Source organism: Vidua macroura, chromosome 8 (assembly GCF_024509145.1).
Source record: "Vidua macroura isolate BioBank_ID:100142 chromosome 8, ASM2450914v1, whole genome shotgun sequence".
NCBI lineage: Eukaryota > Metazoa > Chordata > Aves > Passeriformes > Viduidae > Vidua > Vidua macroura.
In genome coordinates this window covers 14,041,917-14,059,091 of record NC_071578.1, presented here as the reverse complement: position 1 = coordinate 14,059,091, position 17,175 = coordinate 14,041,917, and the positions used below count along the sequence as shown (strand labels likewise).

Sequence of the window (17,175 nt, the reverse complement as noted above, 5' to 3'; positions counted from 1 at the left end):
GGATGAGGTCAAGGCAGAGCCCTCATTTCAGCCTGCTTTTCCCTCTTCACAGCAACCTCAGCAACAACAAGGTGTCGGAGATCGAGGATGGGGCATTTGAGGGGGCATCCTCTGTCAATGAGCTGCACCTCACTGTCAACCAGCTGGAGTCTGTGCGGAGTGGCATGTTCAGGGGCCTGGACGGGCTGAGGACACTGTGAGTCCCTTCTCCTCCATGAGCACCCAGATGGGGACGTCCTTACTCCTTGCCTCCTTGCAGGGCCAGCTCAGGATGCCTTGCCCACCAGCTGGCTGCATCCAGTGCTGGGGGGGCAGGTTTTTGCTGCTCAGGGACTTGCTCAGGCTCATTCTGCTGCCCAGCACTAAGGTGGGCACAGCCTGAGCACTGCTAAGGTGGGTTTCCCCCGTGGTGCCTGCCTGTGTTGTAGGTGCCCTTGTTCTCTTCCCTCTGCAGGATGCTGAGGAATAACCGCATCAGCTGCATCCACAATGACAGCTTCACAGGGCTGCGCAACGTCCGCCTGCTCTCCCTGTACGACAACCAGATCAGCACAATTGCACCGGGTGCCTTTGACACACTGCAATCCCTCTCCACACTGTATGTCCTGGGCCCCGGGGGATGCCCCCAGCCTGTCCACATTGCTGCAGGTCCCCTTGCCTGGTGGTTGTTCAGGTGCTGCCCTTGTGCTCTGTCCCGTGTGCAGGAACCTGCTCGCCAACCCCTTCAACTGCAACTGCCAGCTGGCCTGGCTGGGGGACTGGCTGCGCAAGAGGAAGATCGTGACAGGGAACCCTCGGTGCCAAAACCCTGACTTCCTCCGGCAGATCCCGCTCCAGGATGTGGCTTTCCCTGACTTCAGGTGTGAGGAAGGTAACTCATGGGCCCTGCAGCGCCAGGGGTGAGGGGAGACCAGGCTGCTCCTCCCAGGATGACCCTGTGCTCCTTGTCCCAGCACCATCCTTGCTGCCAGGATGTGCCCATCGCTCAAGGGGCCCCATGAATGTCCTTCCCTAATGATACAAAAGTTTCCCTTCCTGGTACTCGGCCCTTGGGCACTCAAATATGCACTCTGAAGCCAGACGAGGAGTTTGCACCCACTGCACCTTGGGGCTCTTGTATGTAGGTGGGTCCCTGCTGGCAGACGCTGTGCCCCGGGTGCTGACAGGAGCAGATGTGTAGGCAAAGCCCGCTGGGATTCATCCTGCTCCTTCCCGCCTTCCCTTCTCAGCCTTGCACATGCACCGGAGCTGGCGGTGGGCAGATGGAGCAGACGGGGAGTGTGCGTGGGGAGAAAAACCTCTTTTTATATATATATATTTTTTTTTAATTTAGAGCAGCTTTTGAGCCCTCTGGAAAATATTTACAAACAAACCATCCTTTCTTCTGCTTTCCCTCCTCCACCACGTCAATGACTGAAGGGTTGCATCCTGCGCCTTTCCTAAAAGTGCGAGATAGCATACGGTTGTCCCAGGAATGCCTTTCCCGCAGGATTCCAGCATCACGGCAGGGAAGGGGAGCAATGCCAACTGCTCTGGCTGCTCAGCATAGGCTCTGCTCCATCCAACCTGTGTCTGGGAGATGGGTGAAGGAGGTTGTTTCAGGAGGATTTGCAGGGCTGAGCCCCTTCTTCTGTGCCCTTATCTATGTTGTCCCTGTGACTGCATTTTTGCATGAAAATGGTGAAATCAGAGCAGCCTTGAGCTGTGGTTGTATCCACACCAGTGGGGCAGGCGATTTATGGGTGCAGGAGCAATTCCTGCACTGCTAAATCCTGACTGATACTGCCTGCAACACCCTGCTTTGGGGGCAGGGGAGGATGCTTGGCATGGGAGGGGAGCCATCCTAGGCTGGCACAAGGCTTTGAATCTGGCCTCACACAATACCCCAGGGCTGGATCCTGGTGACTTGGTGGCTTTCCATGCCTGGTGCAGGTAAGGAGGAGACCACCTGCATCCCCCGGCCACAGTGCCCGCAGGAATGCACCTGCCTCGACACGGTTGTCCGCTGCAGCAACAAGCACCTCAAGGCCCTGCCCAAGGGGATCCCCAAGAATGTCACAGAGCTGTGAGTAGTGGGAAAATATCCAAGCTCTCCCTCTAACCCTCCATCAACTTTACAGCTCTGGGTGAGGGGCCTCTGCTGTGGGGTTGCAGGGCAGAGACTCCTGGGCTCCTCCCCACACCCCCATCCTGGCCTGCTAGTGGGAGTAGGACCTTACCCATCCAAGGTATCCTGTCCACCCCCAACACCAGCAAGTGGCTCAGCAAGAGTCTCTCTGATGACTTGGGGCTATCAAGGGTATTGTGCAAGAGGTGTTGTTATCCAGCAGCCAAGACCCTTGTCTTTGGCCCTTGGGAGGGGACAGTGAGGGACAACCACCCCCTGCAGCTGTGATCATCATGCAGCCACGAAGCTCAGATGTGCATGCCAGAGCTGGACGTGCAGGCTCCGTGATGCCCATCGCTGCGAAAGGGGCTCTGAACCCATGTGGGATGAGGGATGGCAGCAAGTCCTGTGTGCAGGAGGTGCAGGCACTGGTTGGGCATATATATATATATATATGCATACCACCTCCACAGCCCCCTCCACTGTCTTGCACACTCCTCCTCTCGCTGCATCCTGCACCATCTCTCACATTCTCACACATGCCTTGGGAGCAGTTACAGCCTCCCACGCTCCCATCGGATGTGTAAACCCAGCACGTTGCTGGCTGCGCTTGCACACGTAGGCTGCTGGGAGAGTGTCCCCAGGGACATGCCTGCAAACCCAGGTGCACTCCTGCACTCACACAGTAGCTCCCCTGCCAGCCCAGCTGTCCCCTGAGAGTCCCTTGGGCTCTGGGTGCAGGAGGGAGGTGATGCCAAAGATGCTTCTTGCAGCCTGAAGTCTGTGGTGGTGCACAGGAGAAAGAGGGGGAAGAGAGAGGGATCTCCTGTTTCTCAGTCACCCCGAGGTGCTTTTGTTCTCCCTTGCAGCTATTTGGATGGAAACCAATTCACTCAGGTCCCAGGACAGCTCTCCACCTTCAAATATCTGCAGCTTGTGTAAGTAGCCAGGAGCAGGAGCCCAGGCAGCTGGAGGCACTGCTGAAACTTGTGCGTGAGGACAGGGGGCTGTCTCCATGGTGTGTGATCTTGAGGAGGGGCCTGGCAGTGTGTGGGGACCCCTGACATCCCTCTGTGTCCCCTCTCTGCTCTGGAGCACAACTGACTGGTAGCAATGCTCAGCTCTGGCTGCTCACCACCTGGTGCTGGGCATGGAACAGAGGGGGGACAAGTGGCATTGCTGCCATCACCCTGTGTGACAACCCTGCTGCTCCCTTGGAGACTGTGCTAGGCTGCTGTTTGCACCCCATTGCAGCTGAGCAGGCTGGGGAGCAGTAAGAGGGGCCAGGGCCCAGCTGGCTCCAAGCCCTGGGGTTTCTGTTTTCCAGCGACCTGAGCAACAACAAGATCAGCTCCCTGAGCAACTCCTCCTTCACCAACATGAGCCAGCTCACCACCCTGTAAGTGAGGTCCCTGCAGTGCCGCGCTGCGCTGCAGCCCAGCTGAGCTGTGCGGGCTGTTCTAGGGAACCCTAAAGACTGGGGGGTGCTGGGGACACCAGGGTCTCCACCCTGTGCCTGGGTGAAGTGGTGCTTTGAGGTGGAGCTCACGCAGGGCAGCATGTAGGCCAGGGTGGGTTTCTTGCAGCACACACAAGGCTGTGCTGGCTGCTTCCCTTCTGCAGGATCCTCAGCTACAACTCCCTGCAGTGCATCCCTCCGCTGGCCTTCGAGGGCCTCCGTTCCCTGCGGCTGCTGTAAGTACTGCCCCAAGCCCTGCTCACAGCCCTGCTCGGCCCCTTCTCTGCTGCTGCCCATGTCCCTGTGTCCCCTGTGCCCACTTGGAGCTGGATGCATGCAAGTGGGCAGGGTAGAGGCTGCAGGAGGAGCACAGGAAGGTTCATCTGCTCTCAGAGCAGATGGTGCATTTGCAACAGTGACAATGTGGTGTGGTTCTGCCACCCACAGCTGGACCTGTGGGGTGGGGCTACAGTCCTTGCTGCCCACCTTGGAGCCCTGGGCATTGCAGGACCTTCTGTTCTCTGCAGGTCTCTCCATGGCAATGACATTTCCAGCCTCCCCGAGGGCATCTTTGCAGATGTCACTTCCCTGTCCCACCTGTGAGTATCTCCTCCCACTCCTCAGGGCTCGGGGCTGGATGCAGGCTCCACAGACCTTTAAAAACTACTGGGCTGAGCTTGGAGGGTGAGCTGTCTTCTCCCCTCTTCTCTGGGCTGGTACCTGCAACATGATTTGTTGGATAGTGCTGTGACCTGCTGCCCATGCTCAGATCCAGGTGTGCAGCTGAGTCTCCCGGTGCCGCTGGGATGTCCCTATGGTCTTAGGTGGATGTGGTGTGGGGTCCTTCCCCAGCCCACTAGATCTCTGGGGTCCCCCAAGATGGAGGTCAAGCCATGCAGAGTAGTGTCACAGCTGTGGCTTGGCAGGGGCTGCTCTGACACACACCAGTGTGTTGTTAGCCTTATGCAAGTGCACTACCCCACAAGAGCCCCCCAGTCTGTCATCAAGTATCCTCCTGCCAGTGGTGGTGTTTCAGCCCCTCTTTGAGTGAGCCTGCACCCCAGGAGCACTGCCCTATACCCACCACGCAGGGCCAGGGTTTAACTTTGCTCACAGTGTCTTTTTGGTCCCCTCCCTGCCTCCTAACTAAGCTGTTCCCAGCTGCCTGCTCCCGGTATCCTGGGCATCTCAGGCTGTTCCTTCAGTCTGCAAAGAGCAGCTTGACACCCAATTGTAGCCTCCTTGTTTTTTGGGGAGCAACACTGCTTGCTCTGCTCCAATTTCCCTTGGCTGTGCTGCCTTCACTGCAGATAGCTGGCACTTCCAGTTCCCACAGGCTGAGCTGTGTCACAGCCAGTGCTGGGGGTGCTGTAGGACCAGGTTAGTCAGCCCCAGCAGATCTGCTGTCCCTACTGCCTCACCTCTGGGCTGCCATCTCCTTCTTTTGTCACATGTGTTGGTCACACTGGCCCTCCATCACTGCTGACCTTTGCAGTCAAGGAGGATTCAGAGAGACATCCAGGCCCTCCACTTGCCACATCATCCACTGCTTCCTGCACCCTTCTCTACTGTGGAGCAGAGCAACCCTCCATCGTCCTTCTCCTTTCCCAGAGCAATTCCTTGCTTTCCCCCAGTGCTGTCTGCACAAGCTCTGGCTCATTCCCACCAGCCCACTCCTGTGTCTCTGTCCTGCAGGCTTGTGCAGCAGAGCCTGGGCTGGCCCTGCAGCTCCCATGCAGGTTTGTTTCTGCATGGCCTCAAGGTACCTTGCCCAGTTTGCTGGCCCCAGGCAGCTTTGCCTGTGTAGTGGAGAGGGACTGCTAAGAATTTCTGTGTGGGCAATGGAGGAGAGCCCCAGGGCAAAGCAAGGAGCACTGCATGGGCTGTGGTTCTGGCAGCAGGGTGGTCTAAATGGACAGCATTGTGGGGCTGTTGTGTGTCCCAGTTCTCCCACTGTGGGCAGCACTTCTGGTAGGTCCAGAAATGGAGGAGCACTGGTTTGCCAATCATGTGGCATCCTAGTCAAGTGACAGAGTTGTGCCCAGCTCCTTCTGTGTGGCAGCAGGTACAGTTTTGCCCCTCTCCTTGTGCAGAGCCATCGGGGCCAACCCCCTGTACTGCAGCTGCAACCTGCGCTGGCTCTCCAGCTGGGTCAAGACGGGGTACAAGGAGCCCGGCATTGCCCGCTGTGCCGGGCCCCCCGACATGGAAGGAAAGCTGCTGCTCACCACCCCTGCCAAGAAATTTGAGTGCCAAGGTGAGAGGTGCCCATGCTGTCTACCCATACCCTCCCATGGGCACCCAGCAGAGCAATGCTTTGTGAGACTGGATGGCTCCAGGATTTCGTCTGTTGAGCTGCCTTGTGGAGGAGGGGGACCAGGTTGCTTCCATCCCCTTACCTGACTGGTGGCACTTCCCTGGTGACTGAGCAAATCTGTGGCTTTCCCATTGCCTGGTGCAAAGCCCCTTGGACAGGCTCTGCTCCCAGCAACACCAGAGGCTCTGCCCCCACATCGGTGCCCACAAAAGGACACGTCCTGATCACTCCTCGCCCTGATGGTCATCTCCGTGCCTCCCATCCTACAGGCCCACCTGCCCTGAGCGTCCAGGCCAAGTGCAACCCCTGCCTCTCCAGCCCCTGTCAGAACCAGGGCACCTGCCACAATGACCCCCTTGGCTCCTACCGCTGCGCCTGTCCCAGTGGCTACAAGGTACCCTGGTCCCGGGGTCCCCAGTGCACAGGGACATGTCCCTGCAGAGGGCAAGGGAGCAGAGCAGGGTCTCTGCCATACCCCTGGGGCTTGCTGCCTGTGGGACCACCTACCCTCCCTTTGTGCCACAGCATCCTGCTGAGCGGGATGGGGAGAGCTGGGCAGGTGCTGTGGCACTCTCCTCGCTCCCACCTTTCCATCCTTCCCCAGGGCCGGAACTGCGAGGTGGCACTCGGTGGCTGCTCCTCCAACCCCTGTGCCAACGGGGGGACCTGCCAGCCTCAGGAGGGGGAAGGAGCTGGGTTCAGGTGAGTGTTGGACAGGAACCCATGAAAGGTGGGTGTTTGGGCAGGAGCATGGGACCCTGGTCTCCCATGGAGAGAAGTTCTGATACTTCCTTCACTTCCTGCATACTCCCTTGGGCATATAGCTGGGATATTGCATTTGCATGGGAGCTCCTGCTCGTGTTGTCTGACTCCACTTTTGCATGCCTCCCAGGCCAAAAGGCTCCTAGGCAGAGGACAGTGAAGGAGAGGAGGGTACCATCACCACAGAAGGCAGAGGGAGGTAGAGGGGTTTGGGACTGGGATTGGTTGCTGGGATTGATTGTGGTCCTGGAGTCACTGCTGCTCCCTGTGTGGCTGCCTTACCCTCACACAGCCCTCACTGCTCTGAATGCTTTAGGCCATTCTGGGAATCAGGCTGCAATTAGGAGCTGAAAATAGTTGGCAGGCTGGGGGTGAGGAGCTAGGCTGTGCAGCCCCTTCCTGTGCTGAGAGGCCTCTCAGCCTGTTGTCGTGGTAACACAGCATCCTCGGGCAGGCTGTGCTGCCACCCACCCCTGTGCCCAGTGTTTGACACGAGGACACCAAACCCAGCTCTTTGCCAAGGTCCTGTGCTGCTCATTTTTGGGGGAGCCACCTCAAAATGTTCTGTTTCATTTTCCTCCTTGACACTGCCCCGGCCCTGTGGCAGGTGCCTGTGCCCAGTGGGCTTCGAGGGCCAGAGCTGCCACACCACCAGCGACCCCTGCAAGGAGCACAGCTGCGAGAATGGGGGCTCCTGTGTGCCCAGTGCCAACAACTACACCTGCCTTTGTCCTGCCTACTACACAGGTACCTGGAATGGGGGTTAGCCATCCCCAAATGGCACAGACCTGGCATGGGAATGTGCCCAGTGCTTCTACCCACCTGTGAGGGCTAAATAGCTCCTCTGCCTGCTGTCTCAATGCCCATTGCTATGGGCTCTGGCTGGGCTCAGCTGTCTTGAGTTTGGGTACACCCAGCTGAACCCCCACACCCTGGGATGCCCTCAGTGCCTGGCTCAGGCAGGAGCTGTCTCCAGGGAAGGAGAACCCTGTGCCCGTGGGGTGAAAGCTCTGGGCTTGGCAGCTCCCTGTCTTGAGCTGAGTCCTCCAGGGGTCCCCTCTGCCCCATGGGGACTGGGGCTGCTCCTCTGGTCCTGGAGCTGCTGGGCACCCCCTCTTCTGCCTTGCAGGGGAATTCTGTGAGCAGCCGCCCAATTTCTGCTCAGATGAGCTCAACCCCTGCCAGCATGACTCCACCTGTATCTCCACCAGCCAGGGGCCCAGGTGAGCCTCTTCCTCTCTAAACCATTTTTTCTGGCTGTCTGGGGGAGGGTAGATTTGGTTTTTGGGGACTGCAGTGAGGGGGCATGGAGAGGAGGGGTTACAAGGGAGGAGCAGGCACCCACTGCTGCAAGGGGGAAGGAAGGGGCAGCCTCGAGCCCCCTGCCTGCCCCAGGTGTGAGTGTGCACCCGGCTATGTGGGGAGCAACTGCAGCGAGGACTTCGACGACTGCCAGGACCACCGGTGCCAGAACAACGCCCGCTGCCTGGATGAGGTGAATGGCTACTCCTGCCTCTGCACCGAGGGCTACAGGTACCACCAGGAAGACATGGGACACCTGGGGTAGTGGGGATGGTTATGTGTCACTGTGCAGAAGGGACAAGACCTGGCCACCAAGTCCATCCGTCCATCCATCCATCCATCCATCCATCCATCCATCCATCCATCCATCCATCCATCCATCCATCCATCCTCAGTATGAGAGGAAGGAGTGAGGCTGGGAGTGTGTCTCTCTGGGCTGGAGGCTGGGGGGAGCCAGCATCACTGGGGAGGGACCCCAGGGCACAGCTCAGCATCCAGGCATCCCTCTGATGCTAGTGTCTGGGAGAGCCTCCCCAGGTGTGTGCTGTCAGAGCCCTATGGGGCATTGGGCAGGGTGTAGGGCTCTTTCCCAGCCCCCAGCCCAGCAGCACCCTTGGCCCCACAGTGGCCAGCTCTGCGAGATGCCGCCCCACACCGCTGGCCAGCCTGGCCTCTGTGAGCGAGCTGAATGCCAGAATGGGGCCCCGTGTGTGGAGCGGGGTGCCCGCGCCCTGTGCCAGTGCCTGCCTGGCTTTGGTGGCCCCAAATGTGAGAAGCTGCTGAGCGTCAACTTTGTGGACCGTGACACATACCTGCAGTTCACTGACCTGCAAGACTGGCCCCGGGCCAATATCACCCTTCAGGTGAGGGCTAGGGGGGCGTGGGGGCATTGAGGGATGGCATTGGGGGTCTGCCCCAGGGATGTGGGCTCCCACCTCTCTCTCTGGCAGGTCTCCACGGCTGAAGGCAATGGCATCCTGCTGTACAATGGTGACAGCGACCACATGGCTGTGGAGCTGTACCAGGGCCATGTGAGGGTCAGCTATGACCCTGGCACCCACCCCAGCTCAGCCATCTACAGGTATCTGGCACCCCTTCTCCACTCACTGGGGATCTCCACCCCCATTGCTTCGGCCTGGGGGCATCCTCGGTGACCCAGCCATCCCTGCCAGTGCTGAGACCATCAATGACGGGCAGTTCCACACCGTGGAGCTGGTGACCTTCGACCAGATGGTGAACCTGTCCATCGATGGTGGCAGCCCCATGACCATGGACAACTCGGGCAAGCACTACACGCTGAATAGTGAGGCTCCCCTCTACGTAGGAGGTAGGACAGGGACCGGGTGATGGAGGGCATGGGGGGACATCCGGGTGCGCTGATGGTCCTGCTCTCCCCAGGAATGCCTGTGGATGTCAATTCGGCTGCCTTCCGCCTCTGGCAGCTCCTCAATGGCACCAGCTTCCACGGATGCATCCGCAACCTCTACATCAACAACGAGCTGCAGGACTTCACCAAGACGCGGATGACGCCGGGGGTGGTGCCGGGCTGCGAGCCCTGCCGCAAGCTGTACTGCCTGCACGGCATCTGCCAGCCCTCGGGTGCCCAGGGCCCCGTCTGCCACTGCGAGCCTGGCTGGGACGGGCCCCACTGCGACCAGCCCCGCGGCGGTCCCTGCCAGGGGCACAAGTGAGTGCCCTTACCCATTGTGTGCCCTACCCGCCCCTCCCCTGGCTGCCCGCCCTGCCCTGTGGCTGGTTCCTGGTGCTGTCGTGTCAGTCCCGTGCCATCACAGTGGTGCCGTGTCGTGATGCTGCCCTGCCATGCACTGAATTGTGCCAGGCTGTTCTGTGCTGGTGCCATGCCAGAGTCACACCTGTGCTGTGCCATGATGGCTGTACTGTACCAGGTGGTGCCGTACCAGTCACAGTACAGTGCTGGTGCTGAGCCACACCATGCTCAGTGCTGGTGGGCTGTGCATGCTGGTGCCACGCCAGCAGGTCCTGACAGCACCATATGCCCACAGGTGTGTGCATGGGCTGTGCCTGCCCCTTGATGCCCTCTCCTACAGCTGCCAGTGCCAAGAGGGCTACCAGGGCGCGCTCTGCAACCAGCCTGCTGAACCACCCGACCCCTGCCACCACCAGCCTTGTGTCCACGGCCACTGCCACCTCACCCCAGGTGGCCAGCCCACCTGTGAGTGCCACGATGGCTACACCGGAGCCCTCTGTGACCAAGGTAGGTGCTGAGGAGGTGGGTGTGCAGGAAAGGCAGCCCCCCACCACCACACCAGGCTGACCATTGCTGTCCCGCTGTCCCACAGAGCCAGAGTGCCGCGGGGAGCCAGTGCGGGACTACCACCAGGTGCAGCGGGGCTATGCCATCTGCCAGACGACGCGGCCGGTGGCCTGGGTGGAATGCCGGGGGACCTGTGGTGGCCCTGACCCCAGTTGCTGCACTGGGCTGCGGCTGCGGCGCAGGAAATATGCCTTTGAATGCAGCAACGGTGCGACCTTTGTGGAGGAGGTGGAGAAGCCCAGCAAGTGTGGCTGCAGCCAGTGCCTGTGAGCAGCCACCGGCCCTGCAGAGCCGGGGGGCTGGTGGGGAGACCCCCCCGAGCCAAGGACCTCACTTTACACTGCGGGCATGGTGCTGCTCTCTGGGTGCTCCGAACTGCAGCTGCATCTGAGGAGCCCAGCAGAGAGTAGAGCTGGTGCATCTAGAAGATTGGGATGGAAACAGAAAAAAAATAGAAAGAAAAAAAAAAAAAAAAACCAAGAAAAAAAACCCCACAAACAAAGCAAATGTGTAGATAGAGAATTTTTTTAAGAACTGCAGCTACACAGATATGTGGATATGGAGTGGGCACCTTGCCCAGCTGCCCTGTCCTCTTCCTGTGGCACTCTGCCTCCCTGCCAGTGAAGCCCCACAGCCATGGAGGGCAGTGCTTGCATCCCGGGTGAGTCCCCCTCCCTGGCAGCCCTGTCCCTTGCATCAGCCCAGTGATCTGAGGGCTTTTCCAACATGTGTGATGGGAGGAGGGAGGCCTGCCATGGCAGAGCCTTGTGATCTATGGCAAGCCATGGCTTGCAGTGGGCTGTGTGGTGTAGCCAGTGTCCTGCAGTCCTGCTGAGCCCAGACCTGGTTTCCCGTTCTCTCCTCCAGCAGCCCTGGTCTCTCTCCCTGCAGGGTGCTGTAGCCCTAAGTACCCCAGATAATGTTCCCAGCTCTGTGGCCCTAGCCTGACCCTCTGGTGACACCCCCAGTCTGTGCATGCTGGCTGGGCTCTGCAGTGCATGGGCACGCTTGGGTCCAGCCCATTGTGGTCACATCAGGGCCACACTGGTGGAACGTGACCAGGGCGGTGCCAGGCACACTGAATGGGGGACAGGCAGCAGTGCACAGATGTCCCTGAGGGTTCCAGTGCCAACCTGCCCTGTGCCATGGGGCCAGCACTGTGCCATTCATGTGGAGAGGGCCACAAATAGCCCTGGCTCAGCTAGGTGGCTCTGCTCAGAGGTGGGAGCTGTGTGAGGGCAGCACAGGAATCCCGTTATTGCAGGCTCTGTCCTAGGGGAGAGCAGGCGTGCAGCTGGGCGACGGTGCCCCCGTGTCCCACTGACCCAGCCAGGAGGAGCAAAAGGCTGCCGGGACAGCTGGGACGTGGGTTTGCCGTGCCCATCACTGGGGCCTCAGTCTTGTGCATGCCAAGTTGAAGAGGCTGAAGATGTCCAAACCTGCAAGCCTGGAGCCAACACCACTGCCAGGGCAGGACCCATCAGCTCTTGGACTCCAGTGCCCATACCCAGCATCTCTCCAAAGCCCACAGTGCCAGGGCACGTGCTGGGCTGGTGTAGGAGCGGGGGCACACAGGGACCTCCTGCCGGGGTACTGCGTGCACGCAACATCCGCAGCAGCATCACCTCTATGGCTGTGGGGGCCAAGGAGAGCAGGGGCCCAGCCTGGAACACTGCACATGGCTGGACAGTGAAACACCACATCACCCTGGTGCACAGACTCATCCCAGAGCTGCAGTCCTGGATCTCTCCATCACACCGCTCCAGCACTTTGGTTTCAGGTCTGCACTGCCAGCTGTGGCTGGATTCCAGGCACCTCCACTGGATACACCCAGCTCTGCAGGCGCTGTCCCATCCCTGCTCACCACTGGCATCCAGGGCATCTCCACCACCACGGGGATGTGTTTCTGCCACAAATGCCCTCTCCATGGGAGCTCCTCTGCCACACAGAGGAGCTGGGATGCGTCTCATTTTGCCTGTGGCCCACCCGGGGCTTGGTTGTGTTGTGTTTCTGTTCTTGCTGTACGCTAACCGCTAAAGTATCTCTTTATACAGAATACTTACAGATTCTAATATATATTTGTATTTCATTTTGTTATAGTATTTTTATATGTTTGGGGTCAACAAATGATGTTTTCTTTTTGTTTACAGATGCTACTGGGCAGGAAAATGACAGTGGCTTTGTTTGGCCCGTGGGGTTTGTGTGTGTCACTATTGAAGACGCTGGTTTGTACTAGGCTGGCGAGGGAGGCGCTGGGCATCCTTCCGCTGGCAGAGGCTGTATTGTTTTAGGAGATGTTTGGTATTGTCTATGTTGTCTTCCATGTGAACATGACATTTATTCATTCAGAGGCTTGGCCTCTTCTTTCCTGGTGGGGAGAAGGGAGAAGCTGGTGCTTGGGGGCTGCTGAGTGTGTGAGGAGGTGGCACAGGATGGAAAGAGTTGGTTGTGCCTTGGGGGATGATTTCCTACTCCTGGAGCAGCCCCAGGTAGCACTTCTGGCCAACGCATTGCCCCCATGGGGCAGGGACAAGCAGCCAGGGTTATCCATGCAATGCCTTGCAAAAGCAGCCATCACTGCCAGGGTCTTGCACGTGGGAAGCTGAAGGTCCAGTGCCTGCTGTGGGGATGGAATGGCTCCAGGGGAAACCAGGCACTTGTAGCTCTCTGGGGAAGGGTAGAGGGGGCCTGGGCAGCAGTCTCCAGGACCACCAAGAGGTTGCACTGTTGGTGCCACAAACACAAGTCTGCCACAGCTCAGATGCTGGTATGGGAGCACTGAAACCCCACACAGGCATTTATATCCCCCCTCCATAGGGAGGGGGTGGCAGTTGGAAGGTGCCAGCCTGCTGTGCCCTACGTCGTGCATTCACTCACCTTCAGTCTTCCCCACTTATCACACCAAACAAACATTGATATCAAAGAAACGTTTAATAAGCTGCAATAAAATACGGACCTTTAGAAAGCTCATAGGGTGAATACTGACAGTGAAGAAGAAAAGAAAACAAGGTGGTGGGAATCCTTGAGGAGTTCAGATCTGAGTCGGGGACCTTTTACCTGGAACAAGAACACAACTTTTTCCATAGGCTAGGATGAAATAAAAGACAGGAGCACAGAGTTCACAAAATGTCAACATTTAGAGAATCGATACATATTCAAAGTTCAAATGACCCAGCTCTTATAGCTATACATATTGATTTAAAGCAACTTAATATAATTTTATTTTCTTTCTTTTTTTTTATATATACACTTTCAAAGGTTTGTCAGGTGAGGTATGTAAACATTATCTAATGGAAACTCCTCTCCACATTTCCAACCGAGAATTCACAGCAGACAGTTCATTTTCCCAACTTGTGGCGCAGTACTTCCCACTCCCTACACCAACTGGGAATGCCGTCCCAAGCCACGGCTCTCCCAGGTGCAGTCACCAGCTCCCCCTTCCCACTGCTGGTCTGTACAGTTCACATTGCTTGGGCTCAAACATACAGTACCGGACAGGAGGAATTTCAGCTCAGTGTCTAAAATTCATATAGAAACAAACAGAGAAACAAAACTCTCCCAGGGAAGCAGACACAGATGAAGGAAAAACATTTACCATCAGGATGGAGATAATATTCAAATGTTTTACATCCTAAGAAAAAAAATTACTGTGTTGTTTCCTTTTTTTTTTTTTTTTTTTTGTTTTTTTTGTTTTTATTTTTTTACACACCTGTTCCAAGGGTGAAGGAAGTGTGGGACTAGTGAAGGGTCCTGCAGGGCTGGAACCCAGCAGCACCCCTCACTCCATCCTCCGAAGTCAGAGACCCATCATCATAAAACCAGATCCTGCTGACACTGCCCCACACAGACAGCTGGACTTGAAGGTCAGAGCCAGCCACACTTCCAGGCAAAAAGGGGTTAACAAAGAAAAATAAAAACCTAAACCCACTTAAGCGAAAATTACCAAATGACCTCAAATCTCCTAGAAGGAGAATTAAAATTGCAGAATGATTAGCAAATGAGCAAATGACCTTCTGGAGCCGGCCCTAGGACTAGCAGCGACAGCGGTGTGCTCCCTTGGGTCACCTGTACCCACAAAGGCAGTAATTCACTAGAGGGAGTTTGCTACCAGCAACTACCTACCCTACCCCTGTGGTTTGGGGGGGAGGTTCCTTGGGGGTAACAGCATCTCCCACTTTCTGCATCCCTGGCGACACTTCTTTGAGTACCTCCAGGTCAAGAGACCCAACCCAAAGCCATGCTGGTCTGAGCCCCTGCCGGGAGCAGGGTTATTCCCACCTGGCCCTGAGCCCCGAGAGCCCCTGCCATCAAAGCAGACATTATTACTACAAATCTTATTGCTTGCAGTGCCCCCTGTCCTGGGGAACAGCCATCCTGGCCGGCCATGGGAGCTCACAGCCTCCCTGGGGACCGTGGCCATCGACCAGGTCTGACATCATCAAAACGAGATGAAGAGAGTTAATGCTTCAGCTTTGACGTGACACAAAACCAAACTGAACACCACCCCCAGCACCCCCCCGCCCCGCCCCGCCCCATCCCCCCCCCGCAATCGCGAGCCCTTTGGTTGCGGCACGCTGGGCAATACCGCCCCACCCACCGACACACCAGTCAGAACGAGAACCTGTGGAAAGCCCATGAAATAAATATTTTAAAAACCTATTTACAATATTAGATCTGTGAGCATGAAGTGAGAGAAAAATGCTTTTTCCTGCCCCCAAAAAGCTTAAAAAGTAGGTTAGCATCCTGCTGCCTAGCACAACACTATCTTACATGGCACCTACACATAATATATATTCACATTTCATTTTAAAATTAGGTACTCTTACAAACAGACTTAGAAAATATTGGCTAGCAATACAGCCCGTGGGACCGCCTGGCCTCCAGACCCATGTCACAAATGCTGGCCGGCTGCATCCCAGCTCCTTCGGCTGCCCCAAAGCTGCCAACATGCCCTGAATCAAAACCGCCAGCTGCCCTCTGCTGCCCTTTGGGGAGAAGGTGGAAGTGCTCGTGAGAGAGGGCTTGTCTGCGGGGAGGGGAGCAGGGAGGATGGGGACTGTGATTTCTGCTAAGCCTAGGGGTGAGCTTAATACAAACAAGAACTCCTGAGAACATCTTAGAACAGATGGATTCATTTCACAACCACCAAGCTGAAGGATGGGCCAAATGGATGCTACGACACACGGGGGGGACACAAGCGACGTGGGGACATCATAGCCTTGTGGTTTGCTCAAAAAACCTACTGCTACAAGAAAATCTCCAGTGGCATTCCCTGTCAAGGAGGAGCCTATCCCCATCTTGCTCCTGGGCTGTCCAGGTATACAGCCCAAGGATGCAGACCCAAGTACACCTTGGCTGGGGCTCAGCCCTCTTCCCCCGGCATGACTGCTGATGGTGGAAAGGTGAGAGCCCAACCTGGATGGCCACCCACACCTCCATGCTGCCCCAGGCACTACCTGTACCCATGGAAGGCTGGGAATCACAGCTTTCTCTGTCACCTTCAACTGGGAATGCAGTTGTCAGGCTGAAAGTTTATGAGCTGGAGAGAAAAAGTGTCCATCAGCAAACCTTAAAAACAGGGCACTAGTATATCTGATTCCATGTCCATTTCCTGGGAGGTTACTAAGAGCTGGCAGAGCTTTTGGAAACATCAGCATTTCCAGAGGTACCACAAGACCAGCTGGGACAGGGGCTGGGCTGCAGCTTTGCTCATCTGCACACCAGCAAAAAGTGGTGTGGGCAGGCAGCCAGTCTGCTCAGTCCAGCCCTGCATGGCAGCCCCAGCACTGAAGGGGTGCAGAGAGCAGCGGGAACAATTTCATCCTGCTCTCACAGCTCATGGACCTTGATCAGCAATGCAGCAGAAAAGTCTTTCAGAAGCATCAGCGCGAACTGGTCAGCTCTTCAGAGAGGTTTGCTGCAAATCTGTCTCCCTGACTTGCTGGCAGGTGACTACAGGAACCCCACTGCACAGAGTGAACACCAGCAAACAGGACCTTGCCAGGGATGAGTAAGTGATGAATATAAATATGCGCATGCCTTGGGTATATATCACACACCCTGTCAGCAGGAAAACCCATTCCAGGGCTGGCCTTGCTTAACAAGATACTAACAGCTACAGGTAGGAGGAGCCATCCCGGGCTCAAACTGCTGTTGCTACAGCACCAACATAAGTTTTGACTCTGAGCTTGGCAAATGCAGCTCCTCCCAGTGGTTAATTGAGATGGACGGATTCTAAACATGTGAACTGTGAAAATCTAGAGCTGCTGCTGACAACAAGAGAGAGAAAAAGGTAACCATGCAAATGAGAGAGGGGGACTGGCAGCAGAGGGACAGTGAGGACATCTGTGGAGGTGCAGAGCTAAGAGGATGCTGCTCCTAGTTCATGAACCAGGGTGCATGATGGATACTAGTTTCAATAGGCTGAGAAAGTAGCCAGCAAGAAAAGCCAAAGTCACAGGAAGAGATCTGCTTTGTGGGTTGTAGCACTTGAAATCCAGAGCTGAAGAAGTAGAGCAGGGAGCTGTGGGGTGGCCCAGGGGAAGAGGAGCGCAATGAGTCTGTGAATCTGAGGATGGCACTGTGGTAGTGCCAGTGGGTGACTCTGTGCTTGTAGCACATGGAAGCACACTCCATGTCCATGTGGAATAAGGTACTAAATCATGTTGCTTATTTTCTTCCATTCATTAAGCTCATCTGCAGCTCCCTGTGCATCCCTTGCATGATGTAAGAGCCACATTTATTGGTAACAGACTGCTCTAAAGCAGGGGCTGTGCCTCAGCAACACACGTCACCACTGCCTGTCAGGAACACTGCCGGGAAGCTCAGAGTTCTGATCCCACCACTGCCTAAGCCAAGCAGTGCACACTGAACTGGGACAGATGCCCAGAAGCTGCTCCACTCCAGCACCAATGACACCTGCTGCCTGCCCC

The 17,175-nt window shown here is 56.7% G+C and overlaps 1 protein-coding gene across 2 annotated transcripts in view; it reads left to right on the top strand.

The window, feature by feature from the left end:
- SLIT1 (slit guidance ligand 1) overlaps positions 1-12,591 on the top strand; it is a 60,924-nt gene extending 48,333 nt beyond the window's left edge. The window contains exons 18-38 of one of the 2 annotated variants that reach the window (XR_008438181.1): positions 53-196; positions 455-598; positions 705-871; positions 1,933-2,065; positions 2,977-3,045; positions 3,435-3,506; positions 3,731-3,802; positions 4,094-4,165; positions 5,660-5,823; positions 6,153-6,277; positions 6,488-6,585; positions 7,253-7,392; positions 7,775-7,868; positions 8,041-8,178; positions 8,573-8,810; positions 8,898-9,028; positions 9,120-9,274; positions 9,346-9,634; positions 9,972-10,183; positions 10,269-10,904; positions 12,394-12,591. Coding sequence is in view for 1 of the 2 variants with exons in the window: in XM_053984112.1 (XP_053840087.1) it covers positions 53-196; positions 455-598; positions 705-871; positions 1,933-2,065; positions 2,977-3,045; positions 3,435-3,506; positions 3,731-3,802; positions 4,094-4,165; positions 5,660-5,823; positions 6,153-6,277; positions 6,488-6,585; positions 7,253-7,392; positions 7,775-7,868; positions 8,041-8,178; positions 8,573-8,810; positions 8,898-9,028; positions 9,120-9,274; positions 9,346-9,634; positions 9,972-10,183; positions 10,269-10,513 (2,902 nt within the window). In the remaining variant the exon portion in view is untranslated. Of the gene's footprint in view, positions 1-52; positions 197-454; positions 599-704; positions 872-1,932; positions 2,066-2,976; positions 3,046-3,434; positions 3,507-3,730; positions 3,803-4,093; positions 4,166-5,659; positions 5,824-6,152; positions 6,278-6,487; positions 6,586-7,252; positions 7,393-7,774; positions 7,869-8,040; positions 8,179-8,572; positions 8,811-8,897; positions 9,029-9,119; positions 9,275-9,345; positions 9,635-9,971; positions 10,184-10,268 lie in introns of both variants that reach the window. The other variant, XM_053984112.1, reaches the window with a different exon arrangement.
- The last annotated feature ends 4,584 nt before the right edge of the window (positions 12,592-17,175 follow it).